We start from the raw sequence: 23,309 nt of genomic DNA, 5'->3' as shown, positions 1-23,309 counted from the left end.
ATTTACAGCAAGTGCAAGTTTTAGTTGAAAGTATTTGAACAACCATGATTTTGATCTTAAACTCTCAATACAAACCAAAGTTGGAGGCCTTTGTTGTAACGTCTGTCACCAATGGATCATATCAATGATTGCCGGTCTCGATGCTGGACTCGGAATCTATCCATGTCTTTTTCCATTTCTTTCATGCCAAACTGTGTATACCGTCGCTTAGAAAACATATGAGGCCAAAAAATCTCTCAGTTCGATCATGCCAATGGTCATTGTGACATCCGTGTTCCGGAATAGAGTTTGAGATATGTTGAGTAAACCAAAAGAGGGGATTTTAATTAATTTTGGTTTAATTAAATTCTGGTTTAATCTAATTAAATCAAAAACTCCTAATCTCTTTCTCAAAGTCACGCCTCCTCTCTTGTTTTTGCTTTTGTTGACATTGTTATGAGAGAGAGAGAGGGAGAGAAAGGGAGAGAACTCTTAGTTGTTTAGTGTAAAGGAGGAAGAGAAGGAGATGAAGCTTTTTTTTTAGAATAATGAGAGAAACATAACTATTAGGGTTTGGGAGAAGGAAGATCCGATTACCCAAAAAGTTTCGAAAGGTATTTATTTTCGGTAGGGGTGTAGCTAAGATATTTTCATACACTCTCCTTTTTACAGAAGTTAATTTGGGTTAATATTCTTAGGAGTTATTGGCAGTTTAGTGGGGCGTTTCGTCTTAGTCGCGGATTGAGACTAGCTGGTGTTTCGGGATCGATTGCGGTTTCACCTTAAAGCCGATTATTCTGAAATTTTGTGGGAAGTTTCTGGACATGTCAACCTTGCTTTTCACTGAAGGTATTAGAAATTCAACGGTTCGTTTTGATTTCGTGGTTTCACTTATAAGGTTGTTCTTTTCTGATTTTTCTGGCAGATTGTTTCCAATGTTTGTTTATCGGTGTGATTGGTTGTAGGAGCGAGTTTTGTTGTTCTTGGATATTGGAGAGCCTCTCATTTGGTTGTTCTTATTTTCGTGAATCAATTGTTAAGGTGAGTGCGTGACCATGAGCTTATCTAAGCGATTGGGTTGTATCACTTGTTTTGTGTGATGATGTGTAGGTATGGTGAAAGTGTTTTTGGTTGTTCTGTTTAAATGTTTGGTTTGTTATATTTTATTTGGAGTTGTACTCCTGATTTGCTTGTGTGTACAGCTCGTAGATGGGAGAATAGCCTCAATGGGTATTTCTGGTAATACTCACGCATCTCATTGTGTTTGTGGTGCAGGTAGAGGCAAAGTGTGACCGTGGGATCATGGCAATGAAGAGGAGGATGTTCTAGTTGCTCACTTGGTTGTTGTCTGGCTTTTGTTAGATTGCTAGAGTTGATTCCTAGAATGTTGTTTAGGATTGCTGGTTTTCTGGTTTATGTTGATTGGATCTTTAGTTTATGGTTTTGGAATTATTACGGTTTATTTGATATTGGTTATTGGTTTATTGGTTATTTATTGGTTTTATTATTTCCGCTTTTGGTGTGATCGTGGTTAGGTGGCTAGTGGGTATGGGACAAGTAGCTTAGATATTTATTATTATATTATATTTATTTATTTATTATTTATTAATTTTAAAAAAATAGGTCGGGTCATTTCAGTTTGGTATCAGAGCCCTTACGGTTCTAGATTTGGGTTCACTTGGTTTATGTTGTGATGTTTGGGATTGCATGTCTTGATTTATTATGTGAGTTAGTCAATTGTGTGTGGCATGAAGTCCTAGAACATCCTCTTCGATCCTACAGTGTGATTCCACAGTGAGTTTATGTTTTTGTGTTATGTTAAGATTGCTTGTTAGTCTCTGTTCTTGGAAGTGCTGTGGTTAAAGGTGTTTGAGTTGTTGGTCGTGGACGTGGGCGTTGTCGTGGTCGTGGTCGGGCGGGTTTCCAAGGTCAGCGAATGTGTGGTCCAGAGTTCCACGAGGACGTACATGGTAGGATCGCAAGCGTATCAGGAGGGACCAGAGGGGGTTAGCCGGTGAGCGTGCCGGGGGTGATGGGATCCCAAGTGTGGGGTTGCAGCAGGTGGAGCCCAGGGTCGAGATGATTGCTTGGCAGATCTGTTGGCGTGCTGTAGGAGCGGTTACCGAGAGGGGTTCCAGTGCATGCTCCAGTTTTACCGCATGTGGCAGGTGCAACCGAGGGCTGCGGATGTTGAGGGCTATCCATCTTCTGCTAGGAGGATGGAGCAGTTGTAGATAACCGGTACGAGATTATTCTCGAGAGGTATCGAGCCTAGAGGGGCAAATAGGTGGTCTTATGCAGTTGGATCATATACTTCTCTATTTGGTGGGTAATCCAGGTTTATATGAGAAGTTGAGTGGGCAGGAGTAACATTGCAATGTTATACTTGGACCACAGGAGGTACTTTTGGTCGGGAGATGTTTATAGTGGTTAAGTATTGTTGCTCCTGAGGGGATGGTGATTCTCCTGAATACCGATAGCTCGAGGGGCTGGGGCTCCCAGAGTGGCAGAGGGGATTATGTTCCCCTAAGGGGATGAGTAGTTCCCCTAATACCGAGATCTTGAGGATTGTATTCCAAGAGTGAGACGGTTAACTCGAAGACACTGGTCTGAGAGTAAGATCGGTATGGCTCAAAGGTTGCGATCTAAGGGTGGAGGAGTTTGGAGCAAGTAATACCTAGGACGTGAGTATAAACAAACCGATTGAATGTAGACCTTGAGAGATTGACGGTGGTTTAATCTCGGGTTTTGGATGTGTTGACCAATGGGTCAGGGTTTTATTGACCGGAGCGGTTATGTATGTGTGGCTATTGCGCCAGGATTATGAGGCCGGTGGTGCTGGAGTCCCGGGAGGGGGAATTGCAGCAGGTTTGAGCCGGCAAAGGCATGTTTTCCAGATACATAAGTTCACGAGAAGCCTTCATGGCAGGATAATATAACCGTTGCGACGATGTTGCTAGATTCAAGGTTTTGGTAAGCTTGCTGAGGGAAACAAGGCAAGTGGTTTGAGTTGGCGGCTTGCAAAGCATATTATGCGGTGAATCAGAATGTGCAAATGTATGGTACTTGTTTGTTTTATTACGCTCGTATTGATGATTTTTTGTGGAAGTTTCCCTAAGAGGTAAGTTACTAGAGGTTCTTGGATGGACAAGAGGTGTGGATATCCGGGTGGTGGTGAGTTGATGTCATCATACTTGATTATTAGTCTAGTAGAGCTGAGGAAGAAAATAGGGGGTTCATCCGTCCTAGTGTATCACCGTGGGGAGCGCCGGTGTTATCAGGGATCACATAGTTTCTGAATATGGGGTTTCTGTAGATCTGGAGATGATTCAGGCTATCAGGGATTGGCCTAGACTGCAGAATGCCACAGAGATCAGGAGTTTCCTTGGGTTGGCAGGCTATTACAGGAGGTTTGTGCAGGGCTTTGCAAGCAGAGCATGTCCTTTGACTAAGTTGACAGGGAAGAATGTTCCTTTTGTGTGGTCACATGAGTGCAAGGAGGGCTTGCAAGCCTAAAGAAGATTTTGACTACTACTCCAGTTTTTGGCTTCGCCTAAGCAGAGAGAACCCTATGTGGTGTATACAAATGCATCCAGAGTTGGTTTCGAGTGTGTGTTGATGCAGCATGGGAAGGTGATTGCCTACAATTCGCGGCAGTTGCGGAAGCATGAGGACATATATCCTACTCATGACTTGGAGATGGGTGCTGTAGTTTTTGCCCTGAAGATTTGGAGATCTTATCTTTATGGTGCAAATGTACAGGTTTTTACAGATCATAAGAGCCTGAGGGATATATTCACTCAGCCCAAGCTGAACTTGAGGTAGAGGCGGTGGATGAAGCTAGTAGCGGATTATGATCTGGGGATAGCTTATCACCCTGGTAAGGCTAAACTGGTTGCGGATGCTCTGAGTCGAAAGAGGGCGGTTTCGGCTTAGGAGTAGGATATGAATTCTTTGGTAGGAGCGATCAGTGCCTTGAGTTTATGTGCGGTTTCTCAGGAGCCATTGGGTTTGGTTGCAGCTGATAGAGCGGACCTATTGAGCAGAGAGCGTTTGGCTCAAGAGAATGATTTGGGGCTGGTGAATGCCTCTAAGGCTGTTGACTCTGAGTATCAGGTCTCAGCTAATGGTACTATTTTGGTACATGGGCTGATTTGTGTACCTAAGGATGAGGAGTTGAGGCAGGAGATCCTGAGAGAGGCTCATGCGAGCTTGTTCTCTATTCATCCAGGAGCGACTAAGATGTACCATGATCTCAAGAGGTACTATCCCTGGGTCGGGATGAAGAAGGACATGGCTAGTTGGGTTTCGAGGTGTGATGTGTGTTAGCTAGTGAGGGCTGAGCATCAAGTACCAAGTAGATTGTTGAAGAGTCTTCCCATTCCAGAGTGGAAGTGGGATATGATTACTATGGACTTCGTGGTTGGTTTGCCAGTGTCCAGGACCTTTGATGCTTTTTGGGTCATTGTGGACCGGTTGACTAAGTCGTCACACTTTCTGGCCATTAAGAATACTGATGGAGCAACTGTTTTGGCTAAGAAGTATGTGGAGGAGATAGTAGATTGCATGGGGTGCCAGCGAGCATTGTGTCTGATAGGGATTCCAAGTTCACTTCAGTGTTCTGGAGGGCATTTTAGGCAGAGATGGGCACTAAGGTGCATATGAGTACAACTTATCATCCCCAGATAGATGGACAGTCAGAGGATGTGTGTGCTGGATTGGGGTGGCCATTGGGCAGATCACTTGAGCTTGGTAGAGTTTGCTTACCACAACAGTTACCAGGCCAGAATTGGGATGGCTCCTTACAAGGCTTTGTATGGAAGGTCGTGTCGTACACCGTTATGCTGGACTCAGGTGGGGGAGAGGAGCATGTTCAGGAGACTCAAAGAAGATTCAGGTTCTCAAGCTGAACATGAAGGAAGCTCAGGATCGGCAGAGGAGTTATGCCGATAGGAGTAGGAGAGATCTTGAGCTTCTGGTTGGAANATTCATCCAGGAGCGACTAAGATGTACCATGATCTCAAGAGGTACTATCCCTGGGTCGGGATGAAGAAGGACATGGCTAGTTGGGTTTCGAGGTGTGATGTGTGTTAGCTAGTGAGGGCTGAGCATCAAGTACCAAGTAGATTGTTGAAGAGTCTTCCCATTCCAGAGTGGAAGTGGGATATGATTACTATGGACTTCGTGGTTGGTTTGCCAGTGTCCAGGACCTTTGATGCTTTTTGGGTCATTGTGGACCGGTTGACTAAGTCGTCACACTTTCTGGCCATTAAGAATACTGATGGAGCAACTGTTTTGGCTAAGAAGTATGTGGAGGAGATAGTAGATTGCATGGGGTGCCAGCGAGCATTGTGTCTGATAGGGATTCCAAGTTCACTTCAGTGTTCTGGAGGGCATTTTAGGCAGAGATGGGCACTAAGGTGCATATGAGTACAACTTATCATCCCCAGATAGATGGACAGTCAGAGGATGTGTGTGCTGGATTGGGGTGGCCATTGGGCAGATCACTTGAGCTTGGTAGAGTTTGCTTACCACAACAGTTACCAGGCCAGAATTGGGATGGCTCCTTACAAGGCTTTGTATGGAAGGTCGTGTCGTACACCGTTATGCTGGACTCAGGTGGGGGAGAGGAGCATGTTCAGGAGACTCAAAGAAGATTCAGGTTCTCAAGCTGAACATGAAGGAAGCTCAGGATCGGCAGAGGAGTTATGCCGATAGGAGTAGGAGAGATCTTGAGCTTCTGGTTGGAAATAGAGTGTACCTCAAGATGGCCATGTTGCGGGGTCCAAACAGGTCATTGACTCAGACTAAGTGGAGTCCGAGGTATATGGGTCCGTTCAGAGTGTTTGAGCGAGTTGGACCAATGGCATATAGGCTGGAGTTACCTGAAGTTATTCGAGCATTCCATAAGGTTTTCCATGTGTCTATGTTGCGGAAGTGTCTCCGTGAAGATGATCGGTTGTTGGCTAAGATCCTTGAAGATCTTCAGCAAAACATGACGTTGGAGGCGAGACCAGTGAGGGTGCTCGAGAGGAGGATCAAGGAACTTTGGAAGAAGAAGATTCCTTTGATGGGAGTCTTTCGGGACTGTGATGGTGTTTGAGGGGAAGTTTCTTGAAATAGAAGTTTCTATAAGTGGGAAGTTTCCAAAAGTGGAACGTGCTAAAAATGGAAAGTTTTATGTGAGTTAGAATTTGTCCATTTTTAGTGGTTGTGAGCCTTGGAGAGGCTAGTGTGGCCTTAGTGGCGGACCATGGGGTCATTGTGTGTCGTGTGCGGCAGTCTTGCGAGACGTGTGTGGCCTTTGTGGCGGGCTGTTTAGCCGTGTGTGACCTTTGTGGCGGGCTGTTTAGCCATTGTGTGGCCTTTGTGGCGGGCTGTTTAGCCGTGTGTGACCTTTGTGGCGGGCTGTTTAGCCATTGTGTGGCCTTTGTGGCGGGCTGTTTAGCTATTGTGTGACCTTTGTGGTGGGCTGTTTAGCCGTTTTGTGGCCTTTGTGGCGGGCTGTTTAGCCAGAGTGTGGCCTTTGTGGCGGGCTATTTAGTCAGAGTGCCTGTTTAGGCGGTCCTTCGGGACAGATGGTCTTTGTGACGGTCCTGCGGGACAGATGGTCTTTGTGACTGTCCTTTGGGATAGATGGTCTTTGTGACGGTCCTTCGGGACAGATGGTATTTGTGACGGCCCTTCGGAACAGATGGCCTTTGTGGCGGTCCTGTTTAGGACATTTGTTTGGCCTTTGTGGCGGTCCTGTTTAGGACATTTGTTTGGCCTTTGTGGCGGTCCTATTTAGAACATTTGTTTGGCCTTTGTGGCGGTCCTATTTAGAACATTTGTTTGGCCTTTGTGGCGGTCCTGTTTAAGAAAATTGTTTGGCCTTTCTGGCGGTCATGTTTAGGACATTTGTGTGTCCTTGGTGGCGGTCCTGTTTAGGATATTTGTTTGGCCTTTGTGGCGGCCCGTGGGACAGTGAGATGATCCTTGTATGGTCATGAGGTATTCTAATGAGGGGATATGTGGTTGGTAGGACATTGTGTTGTCTTACGCGAGCCACGGGAAGGGAACCTGGATAGGGATAGGACTCAGACGTGTTCAGAATTGTTTGCTCATGACCCTTGGGGGATTTCGGTTCTCCTAGTACCACCATATTCTAAGACTTTGTGGGTTGGGAGTGTTGTTGGTATATCGACTTTGGATGACGATCCGGGGGCGCGCTGTAGGGTGGTAATCCGAGAGACGAGTATTGGACTTCCTTATATATATTATGGCATGCGGGCTTAGGCCTGATGAGGAGCCAATATTATGGCATGCAGGCTTCGGCCTGATGAGGAGCCAATAAACACTCAAGGTTTAGGCCTGTGAGTAAAGGAAAGTACAAAAGTCGAGAGCAAATAATGCCTGGAACGTGAGTCTATCACCTAGAGATGACCTTCCGTAGATCGGTCGGAGGAGTGCGGGCCATGGAGACGGTTGCACGGGAGTCCTTGGCTGATGGTTGTAGAAGATTCGAGGACGAATCTATGTTGGTGGGGGATAATTGTAACATCCGTGTTCCGGAATAGAGTTTGAGATATGTTGAGTAAACCAAAAGAGTAGATTTTAATTAACTTTGGTTTAATTAAATCCTGGTTTAATCTAATTAAACCAAAAACCCCTAATCTCTTTCTCCAAGTCACGCCTCCTCTCTTGTTTTTGCTATTGTCGACATTTTTATGAGAGAGAGCGGGAGAGAAAGGGAGATAACTCTTAGTTGTTTAATGTAAAGGAGGAAGAGAAGGAGATGAAGCTTTTTCTTTAGAATAATGAGAGAAACATAACTAACAGGGATTTGGAGAAGGAAGATCCGATTACTCAAAACGTTTCGTAAGGTATTTATTTTTGGTAGGGGTGTAGCTAAGAGATTTTCGTACACTCTCCTTTTACAGAATTTAATTTGGGTTAATATTCTAGGAGTTATTGGCAGTTTAGTGGGGCGTTTCGTCTTAGTCGCGGATTGAGACTAGCGGGTGTTTCGGGATCGATTGAGGTTTCACCTTAAAGCCGATTGTTCTGAAATTTTGTGGGAAGTTTCTGGACATGTCGACCTTGCTTTTCACCGAAGATATGAAATTTAACGGTTCGTTTTGATTTCGTGGTTTCACTTCTTAGGTTGTTCTTTTCTGATTTTTCTGGCAGATTGTTTTCAATGTTTGTTTATCGGTGTGATTGGTTGTAGGAGCGAGTTTGGTTGTTTTTGGATATTGGAGAGCCTCTCATTTGGTTGTTCTTATTTTCGTGAATCAATTATTAAGGTGAGTGCATGACCATGAGCTTATCTAAGCGATTGGGTTGTATGACTTGTTTTGTGTGATGATGTGTAGGTGTGGTGAAAGTGTTATTGGTTGTTCTTTTTAAATGGTTGGTTTGTTATATTTTATTTGGAGTTGTACTCCTGATTTGCTTGTGTGTATTGCTCGTAGATGGGAGAATCGCCTCAATGGGTATTTCTGGTAATACTCACGCATCTCATTGTGTTTGTGGTGCAGGTAGAGGCAAAGTGTGACCGTGGGATCATGGCAATGAAGAGGAGGATGTTCTAGTGGCTCACATGGTTTTTGTATGGCTTTTGTTAGATTGCTAGAGTTGAGTCCTAGAATATTGTTTAGGATTGCTGGTTTTCTGGTTTATGTTGATTGGATCTTTAGTTTATGGTTTTGGAATTATTACGGTTTATTTGATATTGATTATTGGTTTATTGGTTATTTATTGGTTTTATTATTTCCGCTTTTTGTGTGATCATGGTTAGGTGGCAAGTGGGTATAGGACAACTAGCTTAGATGTTTATTATTATATTATATTTATATATTTATTATTTATTAATTTAAAAAAAACGGGTCAGGTCGTTTCAGTCATAAACAAAGTTAATCAGAAAGTGCTAGTCCGTTGAGTACCGAGATTTGAATTTTGTAAGATGATATGCTCAAATTAACCTTATAGCTACTCTCTCAAATTAATAGATCACTGTGGTACTTAAGGTCGAATTCCACATGGACTCAAAATTAATACAATAAATTTATTAATCTTTTAATTATGCTAAACAGAAGGATATATTTAAATAGCAATGCGAAAAGAAACTAAAAGTTTTGTAAAATCAAGATGGATGAGAAGCTAGGCCTAGGAAATAGTCTCGGGAAATAATGGAGTATCAAATCAATCAATTAAAATCGTTCCTGAACTCTAAACACGATAGTAAAATAAATCAATTCTCAATGCAAATATTATCTTAGTTTAAAACTAGAAATCCAAATATCTTTGTAAAATCCAAGAATTAAAACATCTTTGAAAAAAAATTTAGTTTGTTAACAAAATTACTAAAACAAATCTCTCTATAAAAGGTAATTTTGCTCACCAAAGTTAATTTTATCAGGAAAATCAATTATATTCTCATATCAATTAATTATCCTAAGTTATTAATTTTAGGTGATCAGTCAATAATTAATGTGAAGAACAACCTAAGATGAACAAAAATAAGATAATAAATCCCAATCAATAATCAATTTAACAAACCATTGAAAAGCAGGCTACTTAGACATAATCAATTAAAAGCAAAACATCTTCTCAATAAATTGCATACGAAAGAGAATAAAGAAATAAAGAGTTTGAAATCTCCATCAACAAAGGTGAGTTATGACTTGTCTCTCCCAAAAGCTCTCTGGATCCCTCTTTCAAAAATTTGCAGCAAAATAAAGCATCCAAAGTCTCTAAAATCCAAAAATTCTATATATATGTCTAAAACACACAAGGACGAATATTGCAATTAAGGAAAAATTTGGGGCAAGTTTGTAAATCTTCAAAACTTGAGAAACTCGGAGTTTGTCTTGTGTTGCAACTGGTGTCGACCGATTTCAATGTAGCGTCAGTCGATGCTCTCTTCTAAAATCGTCTCCAAGCTTCATAGCTTCAGCTTCAATGCTTGAAAGTGCTACAAATCATCATATTTCGTTCCATTACGTTCTCATCTGTGCCAATTGGTACCTGATCCTACAAAAACTCAAAATGACTCTAAAAAGCAAATCAAAAGACTCTAAAAATACATTTATATCATGGTTAAAAACTGTAAAAACTATGATATATCATAAGACAAAGAACAAGTGGTTCCGGAACAAGTGGTTCTGAGGAGCTATATCATTGTTACGGAAAACACATGTCATCAACGTTCTCCCGTTTAATTTAATTATCCGATCACCCATTGAAAGTGACTTTAGTGGAGTAACCTTGTATGAACACATATCTTTCCCCTTTCCATGATACGATATCTTCCCCCTCATTTCGGTTTTGCCTTTTCAAATCTAAAGTCTCTTCCATAAATTTTAGCATATCAGCTTTCCTGCCTTCCATGATAACGGCCACAAGCCGTCGGACAAAATCTAAGGGCCACAAGCCCAACACATTTAAGTCCTATTTAGTAGGAGAACCCAAAACAAACGGCCATGAACCATCACACAGAATATAAGAGCCACAAGCACATGCTTCATGGGCATGTCGCATGCGCATGTGCATGTGCATCTGCATGTGCATGTGCATAGGGATTGCCCCTCTTGATTGCCATTATTCACTTTAACCTTACAAAACAGTCTAGCCATATCCTTGAATTTGATAAGTTTTTCCACATCTAAGATATGAGGCTTGTGGTTGTTTGATGGACCAAAATGTTTCTTGCTTTAGCAAGTACGTATGTATCCATTTAACCCATAATGAATTTCCATGGGGGACGATTTTCCAGATTAGCTTTCGACAACACATATCATTTGCCTCCTTCAAAAATCACAAACCAAATCATATCATTTGCTTCCTTTTTTAGGTTTGCAAACTTCCGAAGAGACCTTTTCTTTATTCTCACTCAGTTCTGGTCCGGACCAGAGGAAAGCCGAGCACAATTTATCAATATCCCGCAATATACATTTTCGGAGGAGCCTAAAAGCAGCCAACCAAAAGTTGCAAATGCTCCATAGAGCCGAACTTATCAAATTTAGTCGCCCCAACATATGAGAGAAAAAATGTAGTTCAAGAACCAATTGTCTTATTATGCAACTCTAGTAGTGGAAGAAAATGTGTAGTATGTGGATGTTAGGCATTTAGTGTTGACAACTCTAGGGGCGGCCTCAATTACCTCACAAGGAGATGACAAACCTCAAAATGGAAATGATCTTCTATGATTTGAGGAGCTGGTCTCGATAGTCCGGCTAATAGATCGTCGACTTTTCCATACTTATTTTCAATCGATATATTTTAGCAAAAACATTAGAAACCAGAACTGTTCCTTAGATAAATCTGACCGTACCATCGAATAAAACCATAAGGTCATATTAGCAAAATTAAGGTGAGTCAGGCCTATGTTCTTACATCTTGGATGATAGCCAAAATGTCTTGCACCAGCCTCTCTATCATGCATTTTAGAGAGTACGTACATCCCTACTAATAACTAATACTAGGTTTTTGGCCTAAACCGTTTGAACCGAACCGAAAAAACCAACAATTTTGGTTTTTGGTTTCAAACCAATTTACTATTCCAAACCGATCAGCAAAATTTAAAATTGATTTCGGTTTCAGGGTTTTTTGGTTCGGTACATCAAAACCGATCAGATTTTTTGGTTTAGAGAGAGACCTTATAAAAAGCCAACAGCCCTAGATCTATTCTTTTAGTTTTTTGTTTTTCTTATCTCTTCTCCTAGCAAACCTTTGTTTTCTCCTCTTCTCCAACCTTTTTTTTTTTACCTTCTTATTCTTGTTCATTCTTCTCCTTCTACTCCTTGTCTTCGTCCTTTTATGATATTCTTCTTCTCCAACTTTTTGTTCGTCGGTATTTTATTTACGGTCAAGCCGCCACGATATTATTTCTCTTCTTGAGATCAACTTCAGTGGCAATGGTGTTCATGTTTCTCTATACAGCAGTCAGTGTCGGTCGACACCAGCTTTAACCGACACTTGGTTTCCTGGTTTGATGTGTTTGTTTGTGTTGTTTGTGTTGCTTAACTTTGGAACCTCAGTTGCTTGTATGTATATCCCAGTATATGGGAGGATTGCCTCACTGAGTGTTTATGAAATACTCATGCATTTCAATTTGTGTCTGTGGTGCAGGTATGTGGCGTGTATTCATGGCAATGAGGAGGAGGATGATCTAGTGTCTCGGTTATTGTGTTAGGGTTATGTTATTGATGTTGGAAACTTGGATAGAGTTATGCTAGGTTGTTGGATAGAATGGTTAGGATTGATATTGTATTGATGATATGTTGGTTTTTGTATTGTTAGTATGTTTCCGCTGTACTTATTGGTTGTTGATGGTTAATGATGAATTGTGTGGTTTGGTTGGTTTAATTAAGTAGTATGAGATGCTTAATTATACTGTTATTATTAAAAAAAAATGGGTCGAGTTGTTTCAGTTTGGTATCAGGGCCCTTACGGTTCTAGGATGGTTAAGTGGATGGGTTAGAGTGGTTTAAGAATTTAATTGGTTGAATTATTCTCCTGTTGCTGGATGCATGATGTTGTGAGATGGAATTGATTATGAGTAGTTACTCAATTTTTTTGTGGTATGAAGTCCTAGTACCATCCTCTTCGAGCCTTCAATGAGATTCCACGGTAATATGTGTGTTGTATTTGTGGTTTGTTATTGTGCTTAGCTTTCGGTTCTGGTAGTGCAGATGGTTAGAGAGGGTGCAGTTGCTGGTTGAGTTCGTGGACGCGGACATGGTCGTGGACGTGGACAAGGTCTTGGTAGGGGCAGAGGCCTAGTGGTTAGTGATACCGTGGATCAGAGTGTGATAGATGAGGGTGTTGGCGAGTCGGAGGGCTTTCAGGAGGGGTCCATGAGTGTGGCCGGTGGAGGTACTGATAGAACCTGATAACATCACTATTTTACTCATTTTAGCTATTGTTTTCATATGCATTTAGGACTAGTTTGATGAGATTTCAGATATAAAGGTCTATAATCAAGTATTTCAGGTTTCAAGAAGGTTTTACAGGTTTTATAGCAATTTGGACCAAAAGACAAAGAAAATACGTTTCAAGACAGATTCAGAGCTTTACAGTATGGGCCACTTTTTAAGACCTTCCATAACTCACATTTTAAGGTGCTTTGTGTCTATAGAAAGCTGGAAGAGTCAAACCTCTGACCATATCTCCAATTCAAGACATTGATCGACTAGAACGTGAGCTTAGGAAACTTCGAAAACAACAACTCATGGCCGAAGAAAGGAACCAGGACCAAGGTCCCTTTAACCTCGACCAACCGCTGATACCTCCTGCCCTCAACGAGCAACGAGAACCAATTCTCGCACAAGGTGGCAACCCCAACCTTGAAGCCGCTGATCCGCAACTCGACCCTTTAGTTGGTCGAGACCATCAACAAGCTCCTCGTGATGCCAATCCTCTAGGTGTGGGAGACAACCTTGATGCTCCTCCTCACCATCCTCCACTCATCGCTAATCCACCACTACCTCAAGTTGGCGCAAGACAACCTGCTTATGTGCACCCTCTAAGACGTGCCACTCCTAACCGTACCATAGTCGACTACGATGCTCCAAACCAATTCGTTCAAGACCGCGCTGCCATCCGAATCACTCATCCTCCACGACGTGATTACGATATTAAACCTCAAATTATTGGTTTGGTGAAGCAAAATCAGTTCCATGGCCTTACTACCACACATCTGATGGGCCAAATTGATATTTTTGATGAAATCTGCTCTACAACAAGAACCAATGGAATTCCCGAAGATTACTAGAAGTGTAAGCTTTTTCCTTCTCTCTAGCCGATAAGGCTCATAGATGGTTAAAGTCTCTACCTCCTGCATCAATCACTAGTTGGGAAGGATGCAAGTCAGCCTTTCTCAGCCACTTCTACACAAAGTCGAGATCAAACTCTCTTCGCAACAAGCTGCAAAGTTTTCAACAAGGACCGGTCGAATCTTTTTATGAAGCATGAGAACGTTTCAAGGACTACGAACGTGACTGTCCCCATCATGGTTTTGCTAAAGGTAACCTCTTAAGTACCTTCTATAGAGGATTACAACCTAAGTATCAACTTTCACTCGGTACGGCCAGCAATGGAGATTTTAATACGAAGACCGTTCAAGAAGGACGAGCTCTCATCGACAACCTTGCCGCAAGTAGTAGCAACACTTGCACCGACTTTGATAGAACCATCCGTTCTAGCAATTCCGACGCTAAGGAGATTGCCGATCTTAAGAACATGATGAACCAACTTCTAAGGAACCAACAATGTGGAGTAACCTCTTGTGAGACTATTAACAATGGAAACATGGAGCCTTTCCTAGAAGATTCTTATGACCAAGAAGAAGTCAACTATGTTGGTGCTGAAGGATACTACCAAAACCGAGGGTACAACAACAACTTCAACAATAATTTTAGAAATACTTCTAACCTTTCTTATAGGAACCCAAATGTGGAGAATCCCCAAGATCAAAATTTTCCTCAGCAAGCTAACCGTTTTCCAGGCAACAACTTCGGTGGAAACAACAACAACTTTCAGCCGCGAGCTCAATTCAACAACAACAAGCCGCCTTTACAAACCGGACCAGCCCAAGTGTCTACAACTCAAGCTGATGCCTATGTCGATACAAAGATGCAATAGCTCCTTGTTGCTTTTCGAAAGCAATCAAGAGATATCAACTCAAGGATGGATAACATCTATACTGAACTGAATGGGAAGTTTGAACGCATTTCTATCCATTTTAAGAATCTTCAAACTCAAGTTGCTCAAACCGCTAATGCCGTTCCACGCCAAGTTGGTGTACTTCCGGGAAAACCCAAAGAGAATCCTAAAGGATATCGCAATGCTATCTCAGCCGTACCAGCCCTCACCTACCGTGAACCCAACACTATGGTACCACTCTTTGACTCTCATGAAGATGTTATTCGCATGACATGTCCATTTGATGAAGAAACAGCAAGCCACTACCCCTTAAGGAGACTACCTAAAGCTGAAGATCCAGGACATTTTGTTTGCTCATGCTCCATAATAGGCATTGAATTCTCTAACTCTCTTTGTGATTCTGGTTCTAATGTTAATGTTATATCAAGTGATCACAGGTCAATTAAAACCCAAGGTGCACTCAACCACGATCTAGTGGTGTCGTCGTAGCACTTCAGGGTCGAATACACAGAGACCAAGTGATGCACTATGAAAATATATAGGCCAAATATAGCTAAGTCAATGAGAAAGATTGTTTTTCAAGTAACCGATTAAAAACAGAAAATAAATAAGAGTTTTGAAAGCAAGAAAAGATATTGGGCGTAGGGAATTAGTTGGGGAAGACTATCACGAAATTAGATGGTAGATTGGGAGAGCACTAAACACCATTCTTGAACTCAAATCTCGAATGTAAAATTAACCTACTGTCGCAACATGATAGGTGGAGTTAGGTCCAAGATAAGCGTACCTCAGTCCTTCAGGGAGTGGTTTCAAGTCCAGCTTTGGAGCCTTGAGTTCGCTCCAATCCTCCTGGTTCTCCTTTGTTCCAGAGCAGGTTGCGGGAACGGTTGATCCATCGTCAGGAATGGTCAATCCATAGCTTATTTCGGTTATGTCCACAGGAGGAGCCGGATCGGTTAGTCCAATTTTCGTATCGGTCAGTCCAGTTTGCAGATTGACGAATAATACTTCATGTCCCAGAATGTCTGCAGCATCGAGTGTCTTTGCCATCTTCAAAGTCTACTCGGATAGGTATCCCAGCTCTATTTCCTTCTTCGTTAATGCTACGGCCAGGTGGTCACTAGTACACACTTCATCATAGATCTCGTCAGCTATTTCTCCAATTTTGTCAACCCAGAATGTTTGGCCATCGATTGTGGGTTTCTTAGCTACTTTATCCAGGTTGAATCTCAAGACCAAATCCTCCATGTGCAAATCAATTTTTCCCTCTCGGACGTTTATCATTGCACCAGTCGTGGCCAAGAAAGGTCTTCCAAGGAGAATGGGTTCTTGGGATTCCTCGTCGAGTTTCAAAACAATGAAGTCAGTGGGTATGTAGCAGTTCCCAATTTGCACTGGTAGGTTCTCTAATACCCCTTCTGGACATCGGGTAGAACGATCACCAAGGACTAAAGTGACTTGGGTCGGCTTCAAAGTGTATAGACCAAGTCGCGTTGCAACGCTGAGTGGCATCGGGCTCACACTTGCTCCTAAATCGCAGAGGCACTTATTGAACTTGAGATCTCCTATTGTGCAAGCCAGAGTAAACGGTCCTGGATCTCCACATTTCTCAGGCATTCGATTTTGGAGCATTGAACTGCATTCTTGCGTGTGATACATTACTCCTTTCTATAAATTGAGCTTATTGGTGAGGATCTCCTTCATGTACTTCTTGAGAGATGGAACCATCCTCACTGCTTCGATAAAAGGGAGTCTGACCTGAAGCTCCCCTACTACTGATTTCAGCTTTTCATACTCTCGCTCCTGTATCTTGGACTTGCGACGCGTAGGGAAAGGTAGTTTGGGTATATAAGTCTGTTGGGGTTTGTAGGGTTGCTCTCCCCCAGCAATAGCTGAACCAGAGATTTTAATACCATCAGAAGCTTGGTTGGGAACCTCATCGGGGTTGCTTTCCTGATTATGTGTTTTGGATTGGCCAGTCTTGTTATTGGATCGGTCAGTCCTTCTCTTTGTTGTGGTTCTGTAAGTTCCCTGCCGCTTCGAAGGGTGATGACATTCACGAATTCTTTTGGATTAGTCTTGTTTTTCCCTGGAAGTATTCCTGGTGGTGCCTTGACTCTCGCTACAGATTGTGCCACTTGGTTTTCCAGCACTCTCATGTGAGAGTTTAACGATTCTATTCTCCCATTCAGTTCAGAATACATGCTGTCGATCTTGACATTCACCTCAGTAGCGTTTTTCTTTTGATTCTCCATCAAAGCATGCATCATCTGTTCCAATTTGCTCTCTTGCGGGGCTGCGGCCTGCGGTGGAGGTGCTTGATAACTTTGTGAGAAGTTGTTAACTTGAGGTGTCTGCTGAAAATTTGATCCTCCAAAGCGTATCCCCTTGTTCTGGAAGCCTTGTGTGAAGTTGCTCTGCTGAGGTCGCGGTGGATAGATCTGATCTTGAGGATTCTCAACATTGTTGCTTCTACAGGATAGGTTAGGATGATTCCTAAAATTCTGGTTAAAGCCTCGATTCTGAAAATTTCCTTGTCCTCCTATGTAGTTCATCTCCTCCGTACCCTCAAGGTTTGTCTCAGCTCCGAAGTCTGCATATCCCCCGGCTTGTTCCTCGCACAAGTTAACGTTTTGGTGATCCCTTTTCAGTAGAAGATTCACCTTAGTCGTGAGATCATTAATAGCATCAGTCTCGACAGCATTGACCCGCACCGTACGATCATAGTCTGTGCCGTGATTGCTATTGCTTGCCGCAAGATTTTCTATCAGTGCATTGGCCTCGTTCGCGGTGTTGGTGGAGAAGTCTCCTTTGATGGCTGTGTCTAATGCCATCTGGTACTTCTGTTCGATTCCCCCTGAGAAGATGTTCATCAGATTTTCTTGGTTGTAGCCGTGGTTAGGACAGTCTCTCAAATATTCCTTGAACCTCTCCCATGATTCGCAGAAAGTCTCCATACTTCCTTGAGAGAATGAAGTGATTTTGCTTCGCAACTTGGCTGAGCGTGATTTGGTGTAGAAGTGGTTCAGGAAAGCTGCTCTACATTGTGCTCAAGAGGTGAGAGATCCAGGATCCAGTAGATTCAGCCATCGTAGTGCCTTGTCAGCCAAAGAAAACTGGAACAAAGTCAGCATGAGGTAGGCGTAGGGAACACCATTGGATCTCATCGTGCTGGTCAGTCTTTCAAAAGCCTCCATGTGATCTAGAGGACTCTCCGATGGCAACCCGTGGAACACACGATTCTGAACCAGATTGATTAGACTATGCTTAATCTCGTAGTCTTGCCTCGCAGGGGCGGGTGGTTGAATCGCAGATCGATTTGCAAAGAGTCTGTTGTGAGCATCTTCATCCCTCAAGGTGGTTGGCCTTGCTGGCGGATTTGGTGCAGGTTGCTCTTGCTGGTCTTGCCTCTGTTGTTGGTGGACGACACCCAGCTGAGGGTTGGGTGGACGAACTACTGCTTCTTCTCTGTCAGCCATTGGGTTGGTTTGGGCTTTTGCTTTTCGGTTTTCGCATTCAAGATGTGCTAACTCCTTGTTTCCTAGTATACGCAAATTGGCTTGTTTGTTGCTCCTTGTATGCATACACCTGAAACAGAGGAGCGTTTCAAATTTCAAACAGAGGAGCGTTTCAAATTCCTTAGACTAAACGTGAATCTAAAATTTCAAAGGCAGCGTTTTGGTCCCCGGCAACGGTGCCAAATTGATCACAGGTTAATTAAAACCCAAGGTGCACTCAACCACGATCTAGTGGTGTCGTTGTAGCACTTCAGGGTCGAATCCACAGAGACCAAGCGTTGCACTATGAAAATATATAGACCAAATATAGCTAAGGCAATGAGAAAGATTGTTTTTTAAGTAACCGATTAAAAACATAAAATAAATGAGAGTTTTGAAAGCAAGGAAAGATATTGGGCGTAGGGAATTAGTTGGGGAAGACTATCACGAATTAGATGGTAGATTGGGAGAGCACTAAACACCGTTCTTGAACTCAAATCTCGAATGTAAAACTAACCTACTGTCGCAGCATTAGTTATCTATGCTAAGAATTGAATAAACCCTAAACCGTCGTTTGAATCTAGCAACCCTAGCAAGCAATAAGTTCAAGTTTGATTTTGTTCACAAGGTGCCTTAACTTCAACTTTCGTTGGCTAAGGATCACCTTGCTCACCTATGTTCTTTTCAAGAAATTCAACAACACTTTTGATGCCTAGATGAATTAAACCTAAGATCTTAATCTAGGTGATCAGTCTAGCTTAAGCATTCGAAACAACAATAGATGAAAAACAATAAGATCAATCCCAAATCTAACAACCTAAGTTTAAAGAGTCATAAACCCCCTTCTAAAACCCGAAACCCAACAGTAAAACTACTCAGACATTGAAATCAAAGAACTGCAAATCAAATATGAAGAAAACATGTTTGAATTGCAAAGAGAAAATAATAGGGTTCAAAATTCTTCTCCAAAGGGATACAAAGGATTAGAGATCTTCTCCCAAGCTTACAAGTCTCAAAAGCGGCGTAGAATAAAATTTGGTCTTTCTAGAGGTCGAGTCTCGTGCTTAAATGGTAAAATAAAACCCTAAAGTCGGTTTAAAACGAAAAAGGAAAAGTTGCTTCAGATTCGGGATCGGTCGATCCGAATGCTGATCAGCCAATCCAGGATGCTTTTCTGGACTTGCTCCAATTGCTAGCTTGTCCTATGGTCTTCAACCAATCTAGCTCCAAATGCATGCTTTCATCCCCATGAAACATGCAATTTTGTATGTGTGATGATGATGAATGATGGTATAGATGATGGATGAACATGTGGATGCAAGGTGTTTCAATTACCCTTATGTTGTTGCAGCATAAAGGATATCAATCCATAATGGATGTGATGCAAGCACTTAGGATGTGGATACTTATCTAAGTTAAGACAAATGTGATGAATGTTATTATCTAGCAACTAATGATGATGAAATGCAGAATGTAAAGATACTATAATAAAAAGCTCTGGATGGAGCTCGAGCAGACACTCGATCGGATGCTCGATCGAGTGGTTGGTCGAGTTGGTGTGCGGATGTAAAACAGAGACAGGACAACAATGAAAACAGAGTAAGAACAGCATAGATCTTATCTAATCTAGAAGAGATCTATAACAATAATGCTTGATCAATATAAAAGCCCATAACTTTTACCCAGCCTAATCTATCCTTAAGATCCTAAGCCACTACTCACAATCACTAAACATGATGAACATAATCATAAACCCAGAAAATGATGAAACTTGCATAACTAGAAAGATGATATATAGATCTACAATATTGAAGAAGAAATTAAATCCAAATTCCTAATACTTAGAAAGTTATGAAACAAGCAAGTATCAAAAGATTCTTGGTTTTTGGTACAAAAGTGGCTAAAAATCTTAACTAAAAGAAAGGAAAAAGTAGACAATCCCCAAAAGGGTAAAATACTAGGTTCTAAATATTATTTCTGACTCTCTATGACTTGTGGGCGGCCATGAGGTACAAGTGACATATAGGAGAGAGGGGAAGCCCTAAAATGGCTAGAAGACAAAATAGCCAGGCGGCTCGGTCCACTCGACCAGGTGCTCGGTCGAGTACACGGTCGAATGGTCTCCTCTTCTGCTTCTTCCAACCGATCGAGTCCCTCCTAGCACATGGTCGAGTGTCTGGTCGAGTGTGGTGGTCGAGTGGACTCGTGGACTTGGTTCCCTCTGCTATATCTCCTTGATCCTCTTCACTTGGTAGCTCAAATCCTTCTCAGCATCCTTCCATACTCCTTAGGATCCAAAATCATCTGTTTATGCAAGAAACTATGCAAATGCAATGCAAACCTAGTCTAATGCATAAACAGTCTTAAAGCTACTCAATAATGGCCAAACTAGATAGTAAAACATGCAAAAGATGTGAATATACTAAAGTGAAACATGGTAAAATATATGAACATCAACACCCCCAAACTTAGTCTTTGCTTGCCCTCAAGCAAATAAACAAGACATAAGAAGGAGAATGAGGTTTGGAAGTGGGATCTCAGCACCTAAAACTTGCTAATAAGCTAGCTAGAATCAATATCCAAGTTATTAGTACTAGGATGAAAGTTGAGCCGTACTTAAAAATTTTAGACAAGTCTTTCACAACCTTAACTGATTCAAACCTTAGACTTCCACATACATTCAAGTCAACCATTTCCTTTAACATTCATTAAACAAGAACATGAATCCACTTATGGAATGCTTAAACTCATTTGGCTTGCTAATAAGGGTTTAGAGACAAAAATGGTCTCTCTTTTGAGTGGGGCTTATCAAAGACAAGGTTTCTCTCACAAAAAGTGGATTGAGCTTTAGAAGAAGGCTAAAGGTAAGATCACTTAAACACATACAAGAACAGAACCTTGTCTACCGAAAGGTACCCAAAGTGTTTGTTCCTATCATTCTAATCCCATAATGTCCTAGTTCTACCCTTTAACTTCATCTTTTCTCAAATACCCTTTTCTCTTTTGTTTTTAAGCCTTAGGAGAGGTTTCTTATTTGAATCATCTAGTGGAATGGGGTTTCTTTCTTATTTGCTATGGTTCCCTTTTCTTCTCAATTCTTAAGACAGAAAAGCTTTTTGCTAGACTCTTCTTTTCTTTCTTTCTTTTTCTTTGAACACAACCATCTTTAACAATTTCATACTTCCCATTCTTTCACTAGAGCTTATATTTACTTAAACACATTCCTCTCCTAAAGACTCTACCCTTTACTTTCTCTTTTCCCTCTTTTCTTCTCTGTTTTTAAACATACCAAGTCCCAACCCAGAATTTAAACATCCTAGTCCTACCTAGTTTGAAAAATGCAAACTAGAACTACACAAGGTTTCATTCTTGTCAGTTCAAACCTAACACTTTCTACCAAGCTCAATCCTAAAATAGGCCTCATACACACAAGATATAACATGGCTTGAAAGAAGGGTTGGTTAAGGGTAGGGGAAACTGATTCAATAATGAATTCAGGCACTTGGATCAACAAGAGTGGTAAAAAATGGGAAAGATGATCCAAATATGTGTAAAGTATCCATGAGTTTAAAGCAATGCACAAACTGATATTTAAAAGTCAATATTAGGTTCTAATAAATAGGAAATGGTTTCATATCACAACATGCTTTAGTTTAGACAAAATGCAATATAGGAATTCTAGACTTGGTTCAATCTTATGTTTCTAGCTACTCAACTAGCATCAAAGTACTATTAACTTGGGCATTGATCCTAGTTTAGTGAATTCAAGCAAGTTAACAAGGCTAAACTCATCATTGACCCCTAATGCTATATGAAACAGTCCTAACAAGATCCTAATATGCAATGCAAACTACATAAACACTCTGTTTTTTCAAAGATTTTTGTGAAAAAATTTCAAATTTTTTGGTCTTTTTTATGCCTTAGATGAAATGTAAATACTAACATGATTGTGCTAAAAATTTGAAATAAGAAGATAGAAAACAATGTCAAATGCTATCTCAAACCCTCCCCCAAACTTAAATTATACAGTCCCTTGTGTAAGAAAAATTTGTGAGAGGATTCAAGAGTGAAAAGAAAACTAAACATGAGACGAAATGGTATTTACAATGAAATGGTGATGTTGGTACCTTATTGGTTGCGGAAGAAGGTGTCTACATCCTCATTCATGTTGTCAAAGGTGTAGCTAGAGCTTGGATTTGGATTTGGAGGTGGAGAAGGAGGCAACTTGACTATAGCCATCGACTGGTACTCGGTCGAGTGCTCAGTCGAGTGGGCTGGTCGAGTTGGCCTGCAAGCCTTCTTTTCCTCTTCTAATTAGACTCCCTTGCTTCCCTGCCCGTGAAAACACCAAAACAAATATCAAAATACCAAAACCCTAAACAATATGTACAGAGATACCTTAGGGATTTCCTCCCTAGTGAGCTTGTTTAAAGTCACTAAGCTTTACTTTTGAGGCCTTTTCAGGCTTGGTTTGGAGACCAAGGAGGTGATGAAGTCCCCCCTGGTTCAAATTGATCACCATGATCCTTGTTCTTGGTCAAAACAGTTACAACACCTGAACCTTGCTTAATCTTAACCTTGAGCCTTGGCCTTGCTTTCTTAACAGGCTTCTTGTTGAACTGAACTTGAAGATCCTTCACTAAACCAGCTAACACTTGAACTGAATCCTTGAGATGTTGAACTGATTCCCCATGAGAATAGACCTTAGCTTTTGAAGTCTCTTCTTCTTTCAAAACCCCATAATCAGCCTTATCTTCAATCTTAAATGGTTGACCTCCAATGGTTGGTTGGTTAGATGGATTTGTAATATCAAAGTTCATGGTCAAACCTTCAGCTATGTTTAACCTTATCACTCCTTCCTTAATATCAATGACTTCTCCTGCTGTGGCAAGGAATGGTCTCCCAAGCAAGATTGGATCCTCTAACTCCTTATCCATCTTTATTATGATGAAATCAGTGGGAATTCTAGCCTTGCCTATCTTGACAAGTAAGCTCTCCAGTTTACCAACCACCTCCTTGTTTGATCCATCTGCTAGGCATATGTGAAGGTATGTGGACTTGAATTCAGTATGCCCAAGCTTTTGTGCTGTAGAATAAGGCATTAGACTGATAGATGCTCCCAAGTCACACAAACATTTGTTGAAGTGTAGGTAGCTGATGGAGCAAGGTAGATTGAATGGACTT

General features: G+C 41.6%; 2 protein-coding genes across 2 annotated transcripts; both read right to left on the bottom strand.

Annotated features, from left to right (window-relative positions):
• LOC104720602 lies at positions 15,688-16,287 on the bottom strand. The gene has a single exon (XM_010438486.1). The coding sequence runs from the start codon at positions 16,285-16,287 to the stop codon at positions 15,688-15,690; it is 600 nt and encodes a 199-aa protein (XP_010436788.1).
• Positions 16,297-17,585, bottom strand: LOC104720601. Its single transcript, XM_010438485.1, has 2 exons — positions 16,689-17,585; positions 16,297-16,581 (listed from the first exon to the last, which is right to left on the bottom strand). Exons 1-2 carry the CDS (start codon positions 17,583-17,585, stop codon positions 16,297-16,299), a joined length of 1,182 nt encoding a protein of 393 aa, XP_010436787.1.

The sequence above is a fragment of the Camelina sativa genome, chromosome 10 (assembly GCF_000633955.1).
Source record: "Camelina sativa cultivar DH55 chromosome 10, Cs, whole genome shotgun sequence".
Taxonomy (NCBI): domain Eukaryota; kingdom Viridiplantae; phylum Streptophyta; class Magnoliopsida; order Brassicales; family Brassicaceae; genus Camelina; species Camelina sativa.
Note: the sequence above shows the minus strand (reverse complement) of the source record. Positions and strands in the feature narration are given on the sequence as shown.